The 22,750-nt window shown below is 43.6% G+C and overlaps 1 protein-coding gene across 1 annotated transcript; it reads right to left on the minus strand.

Moving 5' to 3' along the window:
- Nucleotides 1-135: 135 nt before the first annotated feature.
- LOC144934063 (polycystin-2-like protein 1) lies at nucleotides 136-21,279 on the minus strand. The gene is made up of 16 exons (XM_078859434.1): nucleotides 21,030-21,279; nucleotides 16,344-16,454; nucleotides 12,764-12,897; nucleotides 12,162-12,412; nucleotides 10,838-11,062; nucleotides 9,762-9,990; nucleotides 8,802-8,972; nucleotides 8,119-8,300; nucleotides 6,501-6,621; nucleotides 5,816-5,914; nucleotides 4,292-4,413; nucleotides 3,253-3,370; nucleotides 2,671-2,765; nucleotides 2,096-2,228; nucleotides 699-742; nucleotides 136-221 (listed from the first exon to the last, which is right to left on the minus strand). Exons 1-15 carry the CDS (start codon nucleotides 21,277-21,279, stop codon nucleotides 707-709), a joined length of 2,277 nt encoding a protein of 758 aa, XP_078715560.1. The 3' UTR covers nucleotides 136-221; nucleotides 699-706.
- Nucleotides 21,280-22,750: the final 1,471 nt, after the last annotated feature.

Below are 22,750 nucleotides of genomic sequence, written 5' to 3' on the forward strand. Positions count from 1 at the left end.
CTTTAAAGGCATTATATTAAGAGTAATTTAAGGAGCCAATCATTTATTGGGGATCCGTAAGGGGTTTAAACTATTTTATTGTGAACTGAGAATTCCATGACTGTTTTGGATCAGGTTAATGTTGTATTTTGGAATAGATTATGGGCCAGTGTTTGACTTCTTAAATATTGTTAGATGTTGGTCACGTGTATCTTGCCACTGGTATTCTGCAGGTTTCCATCCTGAAAAAAGAGACATCAACAAGTTAGAAGGTGAGCTCATTGATTTACTTCATAACTATAATGCTGCTCTTTACCGGCCATCAAAGACTCTAATATCCATGCCACTGGGACTATGATCTCCACTGTGGAAGTGACCAGCCAATGGTGTGGACAATGTCTGCACGTCGAGCTAACAGATGTTGGTAAAATCTACTGCGTAGGCATTTACTAATTTCTCCAATGTAGAGGAGGGCATGGCGTTTGCAGGCGGTGCAATAAACCAGGTTGGTGGAGGTGCTTGTGAACAACATGGTGTATCACGTATGATGCTCGGGGTGTTTTTAGCTGTGCATCGGTTGATGTGAATTTACACGTGTTGCATCCTCTCCCATTATACATTCCAACATACAATTTCTGTACATAAAAAAAAAAGTTAGTATGCTCTTTTGTGTTTATATTTTACGTACTGCATTGATGAAACATAAACGTCGCACTCACCCTGACAATCACAGAATGTTGTCCTTATTATTGTCATTTTCTTTCTACAAAAAAAGAAGAAAAAGATTCAGCAAAATTATGAACGCAATAAAAAAATAGGAACATTAAATCTTGACTTAAAGCTTTTGTGACTGCAGGAATTCATATTCTCTGGGTCTTTCGGTAAATTCACGTAGATAGGTTCAAAAAATAATAAAATTAACAAAAAACTACGACGTTTCGATCGCAACACAAGCGACCGTTGCTTGAAAGAATAATAAGAACATTACTTCATTTTAATGAATACACGTAGAATGTTACTTTAAGGTTATATATACAGGGGATAGGAGCAGTGGAACAGTCGTTATAGCTCTGCATTTTAAACCCGATGCGCTTAGTTTGAATCCCGACCATGGCTAACATCGGTGGCGAGTAATATCTGAACCGGTTTTGATCATCCTAACTTCACCAACTCACACTATCAGTGTGGTGATGTATGATCATGACTGACATGGTGTGGGGAAGCCTTGATTGACAAATGGCTGCCATTCATATTTTTTCCAACAACACAGGACAGCAAATGAGGCCACAGTGCTTCAAGTTTATGACGGCAAAAATTTCCTGCTGCTAAAGTGCCCCATGCTGAAAAAAGAGGCTGGTGTTATTTATTTACAGCACCAACTGCATGTGTGCATATGCTACGGGGATACTACGAAGCACACATGTCCTCTTTGGTTGTCCTATAGATTAGGCAACAGAGGAATACAGAATTTATACATGTAGCTCTGGGTTAACACATTCCTGCGCAGGGAGCTGGTAAAAACGTTGGGTTGCTCAGTCAATGGCCAGGGTCAACGGCGGCGTGGTGTATTCCGCAAATATTCCCAACTGTGAGGGTGGGCACAAGCCGGCGTGAGTAGGTTAAACGTTGAGTTTAATAAGGGCACCATGGGGTGACCAGTCCCTCCCCACCCAGCCCCACCCCTCCCACCCCCACCCAGCCCCACCCTCCCCACCCAGCCTCTCCCCACCCAGCCCCTCCCCACCCTCCCCACCGAGCCCCTACCCACCCTCCCCTCCCCACCCAGCCCCTCCTCACCCTCTCCACCCAGCCCCTCCCCACCCTCCCCTCCCCACCCCACCCAGCCCCTCCCTCCCCACCCAGCCCCTCCCCACCCTCCCCTCCCCTCTCCACCCAGCCCCACCCCTCCCATTTTTGGATGCACGACGGACGGGAAGAATAATACCCTGTGGGCTGGTGTAACCAGGAGGTTACTACCAGTATAAACAACAGATAAGTGAGTGACACACCACCTCGACACTGTTAACAGTGTTGTACATAAAAACGCGTGCCCATTTCTTGACGCGGTGTCAAACTCAAACAATACTTATACTTGCTGGATGTCGTTTGTCCATACCTGGTGGAAATTGTTGCGTACGTTGTGTTCTTTGTTTTCAGGTGTGTCCATCTCGAGCTTGGTCAGCAGGGACTCCACCTTGGACATGAGATTGCCCATGGAGCTCTCTATCTTAGCAACCCGGGAGGCAAGCCTATAGTAGAGAGTCGGGCGCAGGTGAGTGGGGAGAATTAGCAAGGCGGTCATCGTGTCACGAACCATATGTCGGTGTTTGCCAGAACAGTGTCAAGCCATGGTGGCATTTATTTCACGTGGCAAATTGTGTCATACTATCAGTATATGATCATGGAATACAACAACAATAACAATCATAATTATCGTAACAATAGTAATGGCCTATATTTAACCTGGAAAGCTTCACCGTTAATAAACATGGTTTTTCAACGAGTGTTTGACATGTTGGAGAAAACCAAAAACCCATCACGCATACAAGAGGTAACACTTAAAACTCTGACACAAATTGATTGAAGAATCAAATCATGAGCTACCATCTCTAGCCCACCTTACAAGGTTGACAGTGTACTGGCATGTTGATGAAAACCGTCAATGTTCGTGTGCTGTCAATGTCAACTTGCCTGTTGAAGTCATCCTTTGTCACACGAGATGCATCTCCAGGTTTCCCAGAATTATCCATGGTTTTCAGAGCCTCAATATCCTCATTTAATTGATCCTGCAGCCAAGGAGATGATAATTCACGTGAATGGAAAAAAAAAAGAAGCGGCTCAATGCTGAGCAAAATCTGAAGTACAGATGCCACCTTAACGAGTGAAGTGCAGCTGTGCGCAACACAACATTTCCCGAGCACAGCAGTCACATCTTGGCTGTTTTATTGTTACAGGAGTGCTTACACAGCTTGATTTATCTAGCGATAAAGCCAAGAAATGCGACCACAGATTTTGATAAATACGTGTTAAATAATGAATCCACTGACCAGATTGGGGAAGTATGGTCAAACAATTGCACTTAGTCGACACGGCAGCCCTGGATGAAGGCCTCCCCACACCATTGTCGGTTATGAGAGTTATTTACCCATGCTTGCCCATGCTGGTAAGTGCGGGTTGGTGAACAATATATATACTATCCATACATTGTTTTCTATTCACAATAAGTGATCTTTGCATGCTGTTTATGGTGAGTGGTGTGGGGAATGTGGCTACCTTCTGTCCCTCAAGCTCCGCTCTCAGCTGTTTCTGCTCATCTTCATCTAACACGTTGTCCGAGTCCTTGTCAAACTTGGAAAAGGCAGCTGCGATTTCCTCATCAGAGTGGCCTAGCCTGATGATGATAGTGATACAACGTTGAAGGCAAATTGTCAGTTGGAAAATTATGTACATTTAAATCTTGACTCAAAGCTCTTGTGACTGCCGGAATTCATATTCTTGGGTCTTTCGGTAAAGTCACGTAAATAGGTTCAAAGAAAATAAAATAAACCTATGACGTAGGTCGCTTAACCCCCCTTTTCCTGAAGACGACCGCTTGTGTTGCGATCGAAACGTTGTAGTTTTTTGTTATGTTTTGTTATTTTCTTTGAAACTATCTATGTGACTTTACCGACAGACCCAAGAAGATGTACATTTACACAAGCAAAGGTAAAATAGCAGTGAAATAAAATAAAACACTCAATTTTTACGATCCATAATGCACATACTGGTTTGTGTATATGTGTTAATTTTAGGGGTTTTTTTTATCCTGAAATTTCCGTTCACGACACACCTAAGAAACAGCCAAGCAATATTCAGTGAAGGATCAAGTGTGAAGCACATTAACACAAATATATAGGGATGCAACGATGCATCGATTCATAATGATTCTTAAGCTCACGATACAAGCATCGATCGCAGGTATCATAATCGATATTTTTTAGATTCGTATGCATTGGGTATCATGACTTCGGGTCACCCGTGCAGCCATTAGAAGTGCTACCATTTCACCGTGATTTTAAAAACAGAATCAATTCTCGAACAGAACTGCGATGCTAAATCGCGACAATTTATAACATTTCAAGGGAGGTTAATCAAATTCCCGCACCTCCAATTAGCACGGTTGGCGATGTATGGTGCGAAATAATTTCAACATACACCTCTACAATGTGCAATCTAATGTATAATACACAGGTTATAGTACAAGCATGGTTAGGTGTTTTTGTAATTCATTCCGGGAGCCCATTAAATGTTGGCAATGTTCACATAGTCATACTGTTTGAGATTCTTGCGCCAGATGTCATATTCTAAGTGCTTTCCAGCTGAGTCCAAGGCACGTTGCATATCTGCGATGTCATCCTTCTTCATTTTCAGTTTGTTCAGCATATTCTTGTAACCCTGGCAACCAGACAGAAATTGCCAGAATAAATGTGTGGCAAGATGTGCCCTTTGAAACTTTGAGATCAAGAAGGGCGCTATAATGAGTGCATTAATAAGTAACTTTCCTCAGTGTGCAGTGCAAACGAAATATGTTTTATTTGGGCTCAATATAATTATAATATTCACATGAATATCATTTTAAATTGATTATACCAATTTTCGTTTGAAGTGTGATTAATCTGCATTCATTGCTTCATTCGACTTCCTTGCAATTCATTAACTTCCACCTTATTAAGACTATTTACATGACATTCATTATCTAATGCTATTTAACAATCTGCATAAGGTATAATCATTCTAATTAGCTTAATGGACCAAAGTATACATTTTGCTGAATATTTTCCTCCCAATTATTCAAGCAGTGTTTGATGTGCAAAAGCTCATTTCAAAGGTTGCAATGTCCTGGGAACACGATCACCATTAAACCCTTGACAACTCTCTTGACCAAGTTAAACAGAGGCTCTTGCAACAACACTATTGAAAGGTAGACCTACACTGCCTGTCTTCCCTCGGGAAGTGTACCACAATTCCCCTTTACCATGAATAGAAGGGAAAGGCTTCAGTACGTTGTTGTCGGTACATGGGCGGCGGGGGGGGTAAAGGATCAAGGGAGGCAGCGACGCCACGTGGTGATGCCACGGAGGTCCATTCTGTGGCCCAGAGACAAGCTGGAGTTTTTTTACCCATTGCAAACGCGTAATTCGGCCAATGAGAGTGAGTCTGCCTTTGCAATTCAGATAAAAACGTGCAGTCACCTAGAGGAGGGGACCGTATGACAGACAATCCATGGGGAGATAGGCGAGTGGTGCGAGTCATAGCACCTTCTGACAAGAATATGCACATTAACACGTAGGCTTTCGCGACCAATATTCATAATAAAGGTTTCTGGGTCTGATCAAGTATTTGCGGATCGAAGGGCACTTTATGCCTTGGGGCCTATTTAAGGACCGCGAGTGGAATGCTCGGGGCGTTGTGTGTTTGGGTCCGCTCGTTAACGGCTCTTGGCGTGGGTCATCTCTGCCGCGCGTGAGCTCGGGGAGTGCCGTTGCCATAGCGCAGGAGGGCCTCGGGCACGAGTGTTGTAGTTTGACCGAATTATAATCATTGCCCTTTGGAAGACGTTGTGTGGCACATATTGCTCTGTAGTCTAAGCAAGTGTCCTGTAATGTTATTTTAATAAATGTTCTGCATAGCTGGGCCCTGCTGCATCCTCCAGCATTTCAGCGTCTCTGTATTGGCCACGTTTGTCATTGGTAGTGGATCTCAGGTCCTACACTACACGTTTAAACCATCCTGACCTGTCCTTCAGTCTCGTAGGCCTCAGGTGTGTGTCTTTGTTACATCAGAGAACCCCACCCACCTGCTTGAAGAAGTCGCCAAACTCAAAATCGTCCTTCGTGTCCGCCAGCTCTGCCTTCACGTCCGTGTAAGTGTCGTTGATGATGGCCAGGAACATGTTCTGCAGAGCATCAAACAAACAGGCATGAGTCATTGCTGGCCTCTACAGGGCTCCATTGCATCCAACGATTAATCACTCACTCTCTCTGGCCTATCTAGCTCACTGCTATGAAGAAAATCCATTTTCCAAAATGTCACCCGTTGAATATTGTTTCCTTTTAGGGCAATGGTATTGACAAATGTGAGTTTGTGTCAGTTGTCCTTATGCATCACTGCCAATGCAGAATCACAAACATTCTACAACAGGAAAGATTTTGATATTAAATAAAAGCCCATACACTGAATTAGCGGTGATGTAGAAGGACTGGCTATGATTAGAATGAATTTTTTGAAAATGACGATGGTTAGTGTTTTAAGAAGCAACGTTTTGTATAAGTGAACTATACAAATGCGGCATACGTAACAATTATTTGGGTGCTTGCACGTGTCAGCATTTAATACTCGACTGTTTTGTTTTCAATGCCTTCAAGCTTCATCACATAGCTTATATTATTGGCTCAAATATCACGGTGCAGTCTGTGTTGGCTCCTCTAAGTTCCTGTATCCGGCACATTTTTGGCTTCAGACTCAGGTCATGGAGAGCTCACCAGCAGAACAAAGAAGACAAAGAAAATGTAGGTGGTGAAGTAGATGGGGCCCAGGATCCGGTTGGCGTTCTCGATGGCATGAAAATCAAAATCGCCCAGGATGATGCGGAACTGCGTGAATCTGTTGAGACAGCCATTTGTATAAACATAGTATTCGTACTGCCCTTTATCAAGCCACTGTTGGATGAGGGCCTCCCCATGCCATGTGGTTGGTGAAGGCACGGAGCACAGCCATGGGCAGCAATAAGTACATTACAACAATACATAGTGCTGCACAACCCTATGCCACCCACAACGTAGCCCTTAATATGTATTAATATATAATGCCATTTAGATTTAGAAAGCACCTAAATACAACTGCATTTCACGACGCTGTAATTTAAGCAATTGGAAATGTTTCAGTTACTATTAATAATGCCTTTGAATTCCTGCAGTCACGAAAGCTTTAAGTCAAGATGTAATGCATTTGCTTATTGACAGCAAAGATCCATTGATGAGATAATCACCATGAAATTGTATTGCCATTACACGAATACAAAATATTTGAAAGCAATACATTTAATTTAATATTCATATTGTTGTGCGGCAATGTCATTGTGCCAGCTTAACAGTCCAAATTTTATAAATTGTGAAAAGCCGCATAGCAACATCGCCCTCTACTGGCAGACTTACGGTGGGTTAACCTTGCACCGAACAGAGACTGCTGCCACAGGGGGTCTCCTTGGTTAGACTATAGCAGGCCAAATTTCGATTTAAAGCTTTCGTGACTGCAGGGATTCATCTTATTGGTTCTTTCGGTAAAGTCACGTAGAAGGGAAATAATAAAATAATAAAAATACAACATCATAAAATTATTTTCACGACGTTTCGGCCACAACGCAAGCAGCCGTCCTCAGGTGAAGAACAGGTCTGTCGAAAAGACAGCGTCTGAATCAGAAACGTCGTGAGAATTATTTTATTATGTTTTATTTTTTTATTATTTCCCTTCTACGTGACTTTACCGAAAGAACCAAGAAGATATAGCAGGCCATTTGTTGAGATGAGATGTGATGTCAGGTGCTTTGAGTTTTCTGAGGCATTTAAGTGCCCTATACATACAAATACGTATCTTTGACGATAGCACAAGCATCTTGAGCAGAGTATTGAAACTACCTAACTATTTTTTTAAACTATGAACTTTTTTTATTTTAGCAGGTAAGGCCCACTGAGCTATATAGCTCTTTTTTATGAAGCGACCAAGCCACAAATGATAGCTCAACGAAGTGGCGTATCATGTTGACATTTATAGCAGCCAAATACTATAAACACATGTTTCTAAATGTGGAGGGGAAAACGGGAGGACCCAGAGAATAATCCACGTGACCACTGGGAGAGCGACACGAAAACTCCAAATCTACAGCAGCAGGCGTCAGGGTGGGGATCGAACCCACGACCTCCTGTATACCAGGCGAGGTAGTTGACATCTCCTAGCCACCGTGATAATGAGAGAGACGCAAACTCCAAATATACAGCAGCAGCAGGCGTCAGGTTGGGGATCGAACCCTGCGACCTCCCGTATACCAGGCGAGGTAGTTGACATCTCGCCGCCATGGCAACCAAGGTGCTGCAACAAACGCACATGCAGTTCACAAAGCTGCCGAAGTCCTCCACTTGAGAGCCGAAGACGAGGTATCCTGTCTGCGCATAGGCGAAGAAGATGATGAAGAACATGACGGCAAAGCCCAGGATGTCCTTGGCGCAGCGAGCCAGCGTGGAGGAGAGCTGCGTCAGGGTCTTGTTGAAGCTCACGTACTTGAAGATCTAAGGGCGCGATTGCACAAGAAGCCATCATTGTACATTTAATTTTCGGGTGATTTGTAGAGAAAGTCAAAGTGCGTTTGGCAGTCCATCATTGCACTAAGCAGCATAGAAATTGTATTGTCCATCGCATATACGACTGTAATGTATCCGCCGTGATTAATTAACTCTTCACACACAGTGGAGTATTTGTGCATGCTGTAACTGTCATTTGTATTGATGTTTTCAAGTCTGACCTTTCGTTCATTTCAGGTACATTCACTCACTTTGTAACCGTAATAGAGTTGTTTCCCCCATGTATAAAGAAGTGTGTCTATTTGTACACAATGTAACCAACATTTTTTTTATAGATGTTCCCATAATCCGACCTTTTCAAATACAATATCCGAAGTCCCCAGTGAGGCAGACATGCACTGCAATTATAATATGATTTCATGAAGAAAATAACGCAAAAGGCCCGTGCATCAAAGCAATGTTTTGTTCGGGCAAGTGAAAACCGCTCACCTTGATCCAGGCAAAAAACACATTGACGGCCAACATGTTGTTGAACTGTGTCTGCCAGAAGGCGAGGAATTCAAAGTCGGCGTAGATGTTGGGATCATTGAGCAGCGCCCCGAGTAGGTTACTCACAGCGATGGTTCGACAGATGTTGAAGATAATGGCGACCATCGATAGCTGCAAAAATATGATGTGCATGAGAAAGGTTCTAATGTCAAATGCACTCTCTACTTATGGTGTAATAATGACACGGATTCTGTACCATAGTGATTAATTTACCAAAATAACGATCATTTGAATTTGTGCAGCATCTAAAAAGTTTAATCACCGAAAAATTCCTTTCGGGCCAAACATAGAAACATCCATGGCACATTCAGGTAAAACAAATAACAACACTAAATTGAAACAAAAGAGATTGAGCAGTGGTGCAACACAACACGCAGAGCCGTCTCAACCACCATGACTGCACGCAGAGGGTGGATTGCAACTGCGATGTATATCGATTGAGACGACGACATCTCGAGTCTATACAACCGGAGAAAGAGGATGACGGAATGGCAAGGGGTGGGAACATCTAGAGGGAGTCTAATAAGGACAGAACCAGTCAATGTCATCGGAGGGAACGAAAATCTTGAGTCTGAACATAAAGAAGGGAGAGAATTAGAAGTGTGGACAACCACGGCCTGAGCATCCACAATGCTACACATTATCACACATCATTCTAAATTTGAAGCTTTCGTGACTGCAAGAATTCATACTCTTAGTTTTTTCGGTAAAGTCACGTAGGTAAAAAAAATGAAATAAAAAAAAGTAAAATAATTAATTATATTGATTTTTACTACATTTTTAAATGATTTTTATTTTTTTATTTTTTATTCATTTTAATATCATTTTTTTTTATCACACATCGTATGAGGAGTGCCTTTGCACGTGTGGTACTAATTCCGGTGGTGTGAGGATGCTCACCACAATCACGATGATGTCCAGGCAGTTCCACACGCTCTTGAAATATTTCGTGCCATGGAGACGCAGCTCCAGGCCTTCTTCGACCATGTAGTAGAGAATGAAGCAGCAGAAGATGGCCTCGCACGCCATGATGAAGTAGTCGAAGGCGCTCACGTAGCGGATGAGCTTCACGGTGCGAAACTGGTATGAGGGCAGTGCCCCTCCGGTGAGAGGGAACTCGACCACCAGCCTGGGAGCAAGAATATTAATTAATTTAGTACATGTGGCATTCGTGCCAATCAGACAGCACGAGGCTATCACGGAGTTGCTGTTTCGCGGACGGATGTAGTCTGCCGGTTAGGAGCGATGTTCCTACGCGGTTTTATCCAGTTAAATAATTTGTGGTTATGTAAAAAAAAATTTGGACTGTGCCACCAGCACACATGGCCTACTCTTTTTAGAATAATGTCACGTGATCTTAAACACCCACTGTCGAGCTGTTGAACGAGGGTGGCCTCAAGGCTCGAACTGCGAACCTCTGCAACGAGTGGCAACCTGCTTCTGCTCGGCCACGTCAAGCATAAACGAACCAGCCATGTGTGGCTCAAAAGGATTGCGTCGATTTGCAGCAGAATAATTACGCTGTGTGCTACACAGTAAGTGCGACACTGAAACAACGCTTTGTAGGTAGATCAATGCTCGGCATAATGGTGCCAGAGGGATATCGTATTCGCTTGACGAAGTAGTGTAGTGCACGTATAGCCAAAGAGAAACGGAGTGTAATAAACATGACATTACAAATGCAATCTAAAAAATTTACTTAAAGTGGCATTCATGTAAAAAAAATACTGAAAGCTCAAATCTAGTTATTAGTACCACATTGCATTTTCAAATCATCCTGCCAATGTATGCAGACATACAAGAGCATTTCATGTGCATTCTGCAAAGATACCAATTAAAGTAGTTGTATCCGAAAATATAACGACAGTTTCCAAACTACATATATGTGACGAACATGGAATCGTCAAATGTATTTTTACAGTTCTGCGACATTTTGTTTCCTTTCATTGCAGACAACTTGCACAACAAAAGCACACCTGACGACACAGAACAGGTTGATGTTCCCATTGTAGGTGGTGAAATCAATGAAAACGGCTCGAGTTCCGTGGTCCAGCCAGAGGAAGTCCTTCAGCTCCTGCAGCATCGGTGCACTCTCGTTCTTGCGACGCGAGAGGTCTCTATAGTAGCCGGCTCCGCTATATTGAGCCAGCAGTCCCCAGTGGGATGACCCAGATAGCTCTTCTTCTGACCAATACCTCCATCTGTTAAGATGATAATCACAATAACGTTCATTGATCATTCATTGCCAATTGGCATTGTCTCAAAACGATGGCCATGTGCAGAAGAAGGCGACCATGCACATGAAATATGGTTACTCTTTGGTTCTTTCGGTAAAGTCACGTAGGTAGAAACACAATAAAACAAATCACGACGTTTCGATCACAACACAAGCAATCTTCATCAGGTGGAATAACCACAGCAAGAAAATGCTGAAGTAGGCCTACTTGCTGAAATATTATGTATTATTTATTTTATTTCTACCTCTGAGACTTTACCGAAAGAACCAAAGAGTATGGATTCCTGCAGTCACGAAAGCTTCAAATCAAGAATGAAATATGGTTCTCAAATACAAATTAGAAAGAGGGAGGAACATATATTAAATCACCAATGCTAGTCAGGTGACAAAGACAAACATTTAATGAATAAATATCAGTCTGATGATGAATACAAAAAATATTGCAATTCAGCTATCCATCAATCGGCGTCTCTAGTGAGCAGTCATGACCAACAGATCACTGCTGTGGTTTGTGCTGTACTAGTGACGAATTGGCCACGTTCTGTTTACGTGACAACCCTTAGGAGTTCGCTGTGTCGGGTGGTGGCGGGTTTTAACGACACATTTATATATTTACGCGATCTAACCCAAAAAAACTCTTATGGATGATATTGGTCGTGAAAGCCTACGTGTTAAACTGATATCACTGCAGTTCGAGTGATGCCCACTCCGACAACAAACTTGTAATTTGCAAAGGAAATTTTACGCAATATTTTTTGGTTATACAGTATTTTCTAGATACTAAGGTGCATTTTAAGGTGCACCACCAACATTTGCTTTACAAGACAATGTGTCTTTTCATCCAGATAAAATCTCAACTTTGTACAACCTTTGCTGCTCCCCGCTGCAAGCAGAACGATACACGTCTTCCAGCAAAATCATTTGTAGTTAGAGGAAAATCTACCGGTTAGGAATATGAAACCTCACTTTTAAATCGTTGTGCGAACCGGTTCCTACCTACTTGACGTTTGAAAACACGTCGTCCGTGTGCAAGTGTCTAACGCAGATCGACATCAGTAACTCACGCTGTGCCTGTGCCTTTTCCAAATGTGTCTTTGTCTTCTTCACCGGGCGAGTATCCATCGTAGCATCCGGGGATGATGTTCCGAAAGAGGGAATAAATGGTGCAGGAGCCATTGCGCACCTTGAGCTGGCGAACTCTGGGCACGCCCAACATCACGTTCTCGTATTGTATGAACGATTGGTTCACGGGCAGCTGTTCGTCGTTGTACCACTTCTCCCAGTACAACCCGTCCAGCACTGGACCTTGCACGACCTGTCGTGATGAGTGGGGTCACGCGTTCAGGGGAGCAAAGAGAAGCAACGTCAAGGCTCTTCGATGCATTGTTTTGATGCGTTTCGTGTTTGCTTAGGGTGCACGGTGTGTTAAAATATTAGCCGATGACCAAATCACCCCACAATGCGCCCGACCACCTCACATCTCAGAAGCTTAGAACCTGGATAGTGATTGCGTGGGTAACCACCGTATGTATAACAACGTCAGATGTTTCTGACCATAACCCTCGCACTGATTCAACGTTGTATCTGTAACAATAACGCATCGCGTGCCTGTCCCGTGTTACGCGCGAGAACGCAATCCACAACCATCGCAGTGTCAGGGTCGCACCTTCCAGAAGTCGTCCATGCTGCTGATGCTGTTGAAGTTGGTCCCATCGATCGGAGAGACCGGGGATTCGACAAATAGGTCCATCATCACCTTCGTGTAATAGTACGTGTTGGTGTTCATCATCCCAAACGTCACTGCACCCACAAATCAACGGCACGCGTTAGGGGCCGTCCATAAATGACGTCACGCGATTTTGGACGATTTTTAACCCCCCCCCCCTCGTCACACGGCGTCAGAAAAAGTGAGACCCCCCTCAAATATGACGTCACAAAGCTCTGCCCTCCCCCCCCAAAAAAAATAAAACATCGTTCAAATCGCTTTAAACTATTGTCATTGTAGTGCGTATTTAATGTGGCGCTGCACTCTGATGTTGTAGGAGAAAACATTTATTTAAAAGTATATTTAATTAAGTAGAACGTGTTGTCTATATTTATTTAAAGTTGCGCATTTTTACGTGACGTCACATTTCTCAAACCCCCTCCCTCGTCACACATCGTCACAAATGTCTGACCCCCCCCCCACCAAGGTGCGTGACGTCATTTATGAACGACCCATTAGACATTTTTGTAAACCATTTATCTGCCAGGCTACGTGGTTGTCAACAGTAGACAATTAGGATTTAATAAACTTAATAATAGCTAACTTGATTTGGAGCTTTCGTGACTGCAGGAATTATTATTTGGTTCTTTCTGTAAAGTCACGTAGAAAGAAAAAATAAATTAAATAATAGCATACGACGCTTCGATTGCAACACAAGCAATTATCATCAGGTACAAATGAAAGAGAAAACAAACCTCGTAAACTTAGAAATATAATGCAATACAACACAGAGAGTCGGCTAACATAACAGTCAACACCCTATCTGGTTGATTACGTTCTTCAAAAGATTGCTAAATTTGAGAGAGATAATAGCTTTGTAATATGAACCCACATTGCGTTAAACTGTTTATTTGACTTGTCACTGAGACTATGTATACATTTTTGTACTTTAAGATTTAAAAAAGCTCCACTTTTAACGAATATCAGTAATCTATTTGTGTTTTATAGGAATAAGAGAAAGATCCCCCGTAGTAAAATGTTTATTGAGCTCATTGTTTATCATCTCATTGTTGCTGTTGGATGAAGCCCTTTTCATACCGTGTCGGTCGTGGAGGTGTGTTTGACCATACTTCACCACGCTGGTCAATGGTGATGCATGACGGGTACAAATAGCACTTGTCGCTGATATTGGCCGTGGCTGGGAATTAAAGCTCACGTCGCCAGGTTTGCTGCAGTTGCGCTAACCACTGCGCCACCGCTCCACTCGTTATTGACAAATGCTCGGCATAGAAACAAACATTAAATCAACAATATTTTTTGGATAAATGCTGCCAAAATTGATGTTTATTTTTTTTAAACGGGTGCTTTGGCGGCAATTTACGTCAGGGCAGCGTGTGTTTTACAGATATAACAGCGCTGTTGACAATGGGCATTTGTTCTCTTAAAACTGCATGCGTTAAAACAGCATTGGCTGCATAAATTGATAGTAACAATCTCTCTTGGCTGTGCAGATAAACAAAATGACGTGCTGTTGACATTTCTCCATAGAATGGAAACATGCGAAATTAGCCATTCAAATGTGATCTCTGTGCACATTCCCAGTACAACCTACGTGTTTGCACGAGGTAAAGCTATATAATTGCTCAACGGATACACGAGACGCATCCTGTGCGGCAAAGATAGCAAGCGCATTGTGTCAACCTCACAGAAAAAAAACAATGGGAACTTGTTTTGGTCGACAGGTAATAGAATAGACACGATCAAGTTATCTGTTTACCCACATAACTCAAATGTTACCAACAAAGCCGTGCCGACGTCATTTGGTCACATGACCTATCTGCAAACATTTTTTGGAACAAGCAATTTGCTCTACAGTAGCCGTCCGAAGTTTAGTGCCTTAGACGGCTGCGCCCTGTTCGACAGGGCTTTCACTGCCACGTGATGTCTGTAGCTAAGAGATAAAACCTCCTTTGTGTATTATAAATAACCTAGAATAGTGAAACGACATTACACGCCAATTTAAATGTTAGGCTGTCACTTTCCACAAAATGTTTCACTTTACTATCAGGATATATTTGTATACACGTATGTGTTCTGAGCAGGGTTGGCCTGTGAATTTCCGTCAAAAACATGTTTTGTTTCATGATCAGATGCTGGAAAGTAAAGGTATCCTTAAATACTTTAAGTTATTTAAAAAATGTCTAAATATGACCATTGTAAAATTCAGTGTACGATAGCTGATAGCCACGAAAGATAAATTGCCATTTTGTGTAAAATAATTGTCTATGTATCTATAAAATGCTAATTATGACACATTATGACTAATTACTCAGAATGCACCGAATCTATGCAGATCTTAGAAGCTAAGCGGGCTTGGGCCTGGAAAGTGGACAACCACCAAGTTACTCTTTGTTTTTTTTCGGTAAAGTGTTGCGCCCGAAACGTCGTGATTTATTTTATTTTATACCTACGTGACATTACCGAAAAAACCAAAGAGTATGGATTCCTGCAGTCACGAAATCTTCAAATCACCATGCAGGTGCTGTCGATTGTTTCGAAGCTATGTTCTCAATAAAGGGCAGTGCAACAAAATGCATTGTTGTACTGTGTTATGCTCCAACATCTATGCTCAGAGCCTTCGTCAACATGTACTGACAGGCGTGGCGAAGTATGGTCGTATTACCCATACTACAGTACGTGCAAAGTGTGAGTAGGCCCTCATCCAGCAGTTGATCTTCAAAAGGGCTCTGTACGTTTGTAAGGGGGCATGTCTCTGTTGTCATTATTCGAGGTTGGGGTTGGTAATTTGAGCATAAATAAAACAAACTACATGTACTAGCATGACTCAGAAACACGGAGGTGTGGATTTCTGTTGCAAATGTCGTGCTGCCTGCTGTGTATTTTGATTCCATCCCATGTTATTGTGGATAGAGATTTGAATCCATGTGAAAATGGTACGCAGTAGCTTGTATTTCATCTTCAGTTACATCAATTGCCCACCCCTGATATGGGTACAGTAGCAAAGTAAATAAGACCCTTTGCATACAACACTTATGACTCAAACTGGACTAAGGGCAAACCAGATGCGTGGTTGCATGATGCTTATTATTGACGTGCAAACTTATACAATAGAGGTCTAACAATGCATCAATTAATTAATATCAATGCTGAAGCTAATGATACATGCATCGGGTGGCATTTATAAGAATTGGGGTTTCTGGTTCGTATATGTTATATGAAATTCGGTTCGCATGACCTTTCCTTACCACTAGAGACTACAGCGTTGACAAAACGTTGAAACAAAAAAAATTGATTCTTGAATCGAATCGTTATTCCAAATCATGACAATCAATTGGATCGCCGGGAGAACAAATGTTTATTAATAATAAAAATTTATTAATAAATCATGGACCATTTACAACCCTATATCATGCCACCGAGCAAATTGCGCCAATCACGGCAGGAAGACTACTCGTATGAAGGGCCGTAACATTTGCAGCACAACACACCGTGGGTATTTGGCAACGTAACTTCAACTCACACAGGCAGAGGTCAATGAGGAAGACGACGTAAATGATGAGTTCACGGAGGGTCGTCTTGAAGTACTGCTCCCGAGTGGCATTGACTTCGGTGAGGCGCGTCCCCCAGAACCCTGGACAGCACACACGACAATGTTGACAGTCAGGGGTTCTGGAATGGAAAGCATCGTGCAATACTGCCGGACTGTATTAAACGTAGGGCTCAATGTCTTGGGAGGGTGGCGAATACTTTCAGGAGCTCAGCCCCACAGAGCCCCAGCTGATAAATATAAGCCCGAATTCTAAGAGTCTGTGGTATATTCCAGATGTGTAGCAAATGTGATATTTGGAACTCACTGACCATGGTAATACAGTAATCCTACCATAAATCATATGTAAACATTACTCGCTGCAATCGTACTATTAAGCAGATCAACACTGCTTTTTGTGTTCAGCTTGTTGTTCTTATCCCCGTACTTCCGATTAGCACGGTTGGCTACGTACGGTGCAGAAGAAGTTCACCGTAATTCCATTACTAAACACACAGTTAACAATGACGACACACATACAACTAACTCTTAACAGTAATCTAATTTAGATTTAAAGCTTTCGTGACTGCAGGGATTCATATGAATAAAAATATGTTTTTAATTGTATTATTTACCTTCTACGTGACTTTACGGAAAGAACCAAGAATATGAATCTAATTGTTAACACTTTCCAACCATAACACTAATCCTATGGTGTCCACTCTATGATGCTTGCCACTATAATCGCAACCTCATCCCTTCCTCCATTACACGGTGACTCGCTGCTGCAGGCAAACTAGTCGGACTTAATTCATTAACCACATTCACTCTCTTCACCATTTTACCATCACCCGCAACAACTCTGGTGGATATATAAACACACAATACAAGTAAGGTGTTTTGAGAAATTAGTTGTTTTAATATGTATTACTTGTTAATGGTTATGTTTGTTAAGTAGCACGCATGTAAACTTGGGCAGTACTGTAATTACAAATCCAGACCCTAGTTTTCAGTGTCTACGAGTACGCAATGTAACGCGTGTTGACGAGTACAATTAGGGCCTTACGAACAACAGACTTATCAACTGTGTTTTATATTCTTCTTCTTCCAGATGTTTCCTACTTCGCACTGCCGCAGCTTCCTTTCAGGATTCGCTCAGTGGTGGTGGTCAACAACGTCGCTGTCGCGATGAGGTGGTGTGGATGGAGATGGGGACACGTCAGCAACGTGTTGCAAACATGAACTCAGTCCATACTCTTTGGTTCTTTCGGTAAAGTCACGTAAGTATACAATAAAAAATAAATCACGACGTTTCGATTGCAACGCCAGCAATCGTCATCTGGTTGTAAAACCACAGCAAGAAAAAAGTTGTTTTGCTGAAGTCTAGATTCAAATCCAGAATGAACTCAGTCCTTGAATGTGAACTTGAGACAGCCACACTTAAAATTCCCCACTTAAGTTCACCGTAAAGGTTTAAACAAGAACATAAAAAGCGCCGAAATTACCTTGACGCGATTGCGCGTATTTCCACATTTGCGACGTGGCCGATTGAAACTCAACGGCGGTGGCAGCAGCAGCAGCATTCGAGCACAAAGCAACGTCAACAGCCAGTCAACTGTGGCAACTGCCCTACCGTTGTGATAGGGTAAGTATACGAGGCCGAAACGTTAGGTTTTTTCCCTTAAAACATTTTTTGCGGTATTTCTCTACATGTCTCGTCCAACTTGCCGAACTTTATTTCCAATGATTATCGCGTGCGAACCACGGACCGAAGTGGCCTCCTATCGCGTCGTGTGTGTGGTTTTTTATTTGTTCTGCTGTTTGCCGTTGTAACGTATCTCACTCGTCGCTTCTGGACATCCGTGAAAAAAATTGAGCTTTGTCGCTCATCGGATTCCCCCTGCGGTCTAAACACATGTTTATCATTCTGACTTCGTGCTCACTGCCGCACATGACCGGGGATTGAACCCAGGTGGTAATCTCTCATTGGGATATTTTCAGAGGTCCCCAACCGACCCCCCCCTCACCCCGCCCCCACCTAGACCACGCCCCCACCTAGACCACGCCCCCTGGCAGCTGGTGGGGGTGGGGGGAATATTTTCTGGAGCTCAGCCCTGAACAGCTCCCAGGCATTAAGCACTGATGCTAAGTTCCTTTAGTTTTCTTCTTCTTTCTTGATTTGAAGCTTTCGTGACTGTAGGGATCCATACGCTTTGGTTCTTTCGGTAAAGTCACGTAGGTATAAAATGAAATAAATCACGACGTTATAGTTTTGACAACGAACTAGCCACATAATGGCCTATGCTGCCGATGGCCCGTATACAATACACTCTATAAACTGGACTTATATTGTTTAATGTAACGGCCCAACGTCTGTTCGGTATGAAGAACAGACGGTAGTCTGTTGAGTGTCAATCGCCGGTTCATGACCTGCAGATTTTAAGAAGAAAAAACCCCCCCATCAATTTGACAAGAGAGCCAAGAAACAAAGAACTATGAGGAAGACGAGGAAGACACGCCGATAAAACGCGTTTAGTCTTCCGGAACGAGAAGAAATGTCATCTCATAGCGCAAAAAACTAAAATTTTACAGAAGACGACGCGATCCAATGAATGCCCATTGCGTCCTGTGGTTTTGATAAAAGGGGGAACCCGTCTGTGGAAAGCCAACAGTGGTTGTGTTATGGAGAGGCTGACTCCCATCTTTGGAATGTGGAATTTTCACCATTGGTTCAGAATTGCTCCCTTGTTTTGTTTGCGAAGCCATTTTCTGGATATAATTCTCACAATTTAAACGAATATTGATGACATTTTGTCCGAATTTGACAACTACTTGGGCGAATATTTAATAACCAATTCAAATATGCGTCAAGCACCTCCGATTAGCACGGTTGGGTACGGTGCAAAATAAGTGCAACATACATCCAAGCATCCGCTATTAAATCCGCTCTGTTCCCCTTTCACGACGGTTCTGATGCTGCACCATCATAGGTCAAGGGCGTGGTGGCGCACGCTTGTAGCCCAGTGGTTTGGAGGAAAGGGTTGGTGGATCACGCAGATCTGTGAAACTTCCAAACCCGCTGTGTTGAAGTGGGCAGGATATGGCAGTGCAGCAAGTTGCTTCGTGAACTCGCCTGTGCGAACATCTTGAGTGCTATCCGTGCTTTTCACTTGAAGCAAAGATGCACGAAGCGTGAATTAACCAAACATCCCCAATACAAAAGTAAAGGTGCAGCCCTGTAATTGATTGCTCACGCCACTGCTGGTGGAGCAGCCTCCACTAGATAGAGCTCTACGGCTAGAACCTCGACACGTTGTTTGGCCTTCTCTTCCACGTTGACCAAACGTTTGTGAAGAGGTGGGGAGCGGTAGTGTAGCGGTTAGCGCGCTGCGCTATGAACCCGGCGATACGGGTTCGATTCCCGATCACGGCCAACACCAGTGACGATTATCTGAACCGGTCCCGGGCCCTCCCCTAGGTCGATTCAGCCTCAAATTAGTACCTGGTGCGGTGTGTAAACATTGCCACTAGGGAGACAAAGACGGTCGGGCGTGGTGCTGGCCACCAACCCCCTCGTGTACTGTTCCGGCCTTCTTAGGTGCTCGCTAACAGCACTTGCCCCTACAGTCTGTTAAGGCTATACGGGGGATCTTTGTTTTGTACTCGCGATTTACTCCACCATACTGGACCTGTGCCGATCTGCTGTGGTGGAGCCACTTGAACTCCGGCGTCAACCGAGGCGGAGAATTCAGGACACGTGCGCAAAGTTTAAACTATCGCGCCGGGAGATCGAATCGAACCTGTATTGCAAGTCCAGCGTGATAACTATCACACCGCGGCAGCATCCCGTCTCAATGCAGGGGCGTCTTGAAAACTAAAAGGTGTGAACTCAGACTCTGCGAGGCTTTCCTGGACACACACATAGCTTAGTCTTGGTATTATGAGACGCACCGGAATGTAAGACGCACTCCAAACCTGTGCCCAGTGTGATAAAACTTAACAATCCTGGTTCACACACACACACAGCTACCGAATTATAAGACGCAGCTGTAACTTTTCCGGATTATAATCCAGAACATACAGTAATGTAAACGCAAACTACTTTTATTCGCTGTGATCGGGGGCCAATATTGCGGATCCTATTTACTCCTCTTAGATATGGGCTTTAAACTCGTGAATAGCCCGTGGGTAATTGGAGTAATATGCTGCGTGACTCATCTTACTCGTGAAAAAACCCGTGGATATTAGGAATTGGCTTCGCGATGCATTGTAATTAAATAGCGAACAGGAAGCAATAGGACAGCTGATAATAGCAGTTTTTTCCCGACCATACTAGTACCACGGGTAATCAGAGTCGTGGGTAATCGGGTCGCGGATGTGAGGAATTCTCTGCAGGAATCCATACATTTGGTTCTTTCGGTAAAGGCACGTAGGTAGAAAAACAATAGATCACGACGTTTCGATCGCAACACAATCAATCGTCATCAGGTAAGACAACTACTTCAGCAGTTTTTCTTGCTGTAGTTGTCTCACCCTGATGACGATTGCCTGCGTTGCGATCGAAACGTCGTGATCTATTATTTTTCTACCTACGTGACTTTACCGAAAGAACCAAAGAGCATTGGCACATTGTTTAGTCACGAAAGCTTCAAATCAATGTATAAATGCCAAGACACCCACCTCGAATGCCCTTGCCGACCTTGCCACAGCATCCCGGTTGCTGGTCTTGGGCCACAGCGAGGGCTAGCCCGGCCCCCGCCGTGGAGACCGGCTCCGTGAGCATCTCCTTGTGGCTCGGCACGCCGAAAGCGCTGCTCGCCGACATTGTGCGGACCGAGCCCGTGGGCGAGCCGGAACGCGAGCCGTCGAACGCATCGTTGTCGTAATTCTGGTGAGACTCGTAGACGTTGCCCTTCTGATTGACGCTCATCGCTGAACCAAATGCGACGTCCGCCAACGAGAAAGTGAGCCCGATAGGTGAGTGAACTGAGCTAATTTTTGGGGCTGAACTACAAATCAATTATCCTCAGGCTATCTGCTCAATTCAATTTGTCGCCTTGTCGTTCCTTATATTATTTTTTTTGTAATGTTTATTAAATATCCGATATTTTTTCATATAAGTTGTGTCGTCTATATATACACACACACACGGTTGTTTCCTTGCTATTGTAGCCGTATTATTATATCCTAATATCTGCCAGTACCGGAGGCGCTGTGCGTTGGTGACTGTGCAAATGCAAACTGTGTCATCGTGCGCCTCGGACAGGTGATCACGCCCCACGCTCGCACAATTTTAATTGTCGTGAGCGACCACGAATACGCGTCGTGGTGGCTTCCCCGAGCAGGCGGCGTCGGTGAGGCGGGGGGGGAGGTACGATTGGAAGAACAGAGATGCAAGGGATGGGGGCTGATGCTGCTGTTGCGGACATTAAAGTGGGAACGCTCAGAGACAGGGGGCTACGGAAGGTGGGAGTGGTGCGTTAAATCCGGAGCTGTCACAGATCACGTATTATCTCGTCACCGTGGCCATACTGGGAAACGGGGAAGTCATTCCCTGTAACAGGACAACCACTGTTGATTTGGCATGAAGCAACTCTTTTTGCTCTCCACCAACCAATAAAATGCAACTGGAGTCACATATGTCTCTGGAAATGTGACAGACATTTGAAGGTTACTTTTTACAGGGCCAGCAACATTACAGAACGTGACTAAACTAAACATATACTGGGAACGAAATTCTGAATCGGCAGAACAAAACTGCTAATAAATTGTTTAAATCTAGGGTACAGTTTATACTTTTCTGTGAAACATTGATAAACGTGAGAGAAAAGGAAATGAAAAGGCCCGTTTTGGAGAGTTTGAAAACACGGAATCCAAGTACCATGCCGACACATTTTCATCGGTTCGACAGCAAAGTGTGTGGCCATTTGTGAAGTACACGTCACATTGGTTATGGTGAAATCATGAGTTGTGCCATATTGTACGCATTTGTAAATGCACATCTTGTCATACCGCTGGATGAGGGTCCTTCCCACGCCGTGTGGTCGTGGAGGTTACTTGACCATACTTCACCACGCCGGCCAGTGCGGTTTGGTGCTAGCAGATAATTGTAAGCATAGATGTACAGTACAGCGATTGATGTTGCTGCACCGCCATCTGCTGCTCCATGACAAAGTGTCGCAATGGCAATATGACACCTATTATATGTAACACCAATTTATATCCAGCACTATCCAGTTGATTTAGTCATAGGCTATTGCACGCATAGCATACATACTTTGTCCACAAATAAACTCGTTTCGTCCGACAAGCTATAGGTTACGTTTGGATGTGTTGAGGGAGGAGGACGGCTGCTAGCTGCGAGCTGCCAATGTTGACAGGGCGTGATATTTGGCTAAGCT

Source organism: Lampetra fluviatilis, chromosome 9 (genome assembly GCF_964198595.1).
Source record: "Lampetra fluviatilis chromosome 9, kcLamFluv1.1, whole genome shotgun sequence".
NCBI lineage: Eukaryota > Metazoa > Chordata > Hyperoartia > Petromyzontiformes > Petromyzontidae > Lampetra > Lampetra fluviatilis.

Bases quoted from the DNA above. Each gene is read 5' to 3' on its own strand.
- LOC144934063 (XM_078859434.1), bottom strand. From the start codon at position 21,279: ATGAGCGTCAATCAGAAGGGCAACGTCTACGAGTCTCACCAGAATTAC. The intron at 16,455-21,029 runs GTGGGTGTCTTG...TGTGCTGTCCAG, and splicing joins GGTCGGCAAGGGCATTCGAG to GGTTCTGGGGGACGCGCCTC. The intron at 8,301-8,801 runs GTGAGCGGTTTT...TCGCGCCCTTAG, and splicing joins TGTTTTTTGCCTGGATCAAG to ATCTTCAAGTACGTGAGCTT.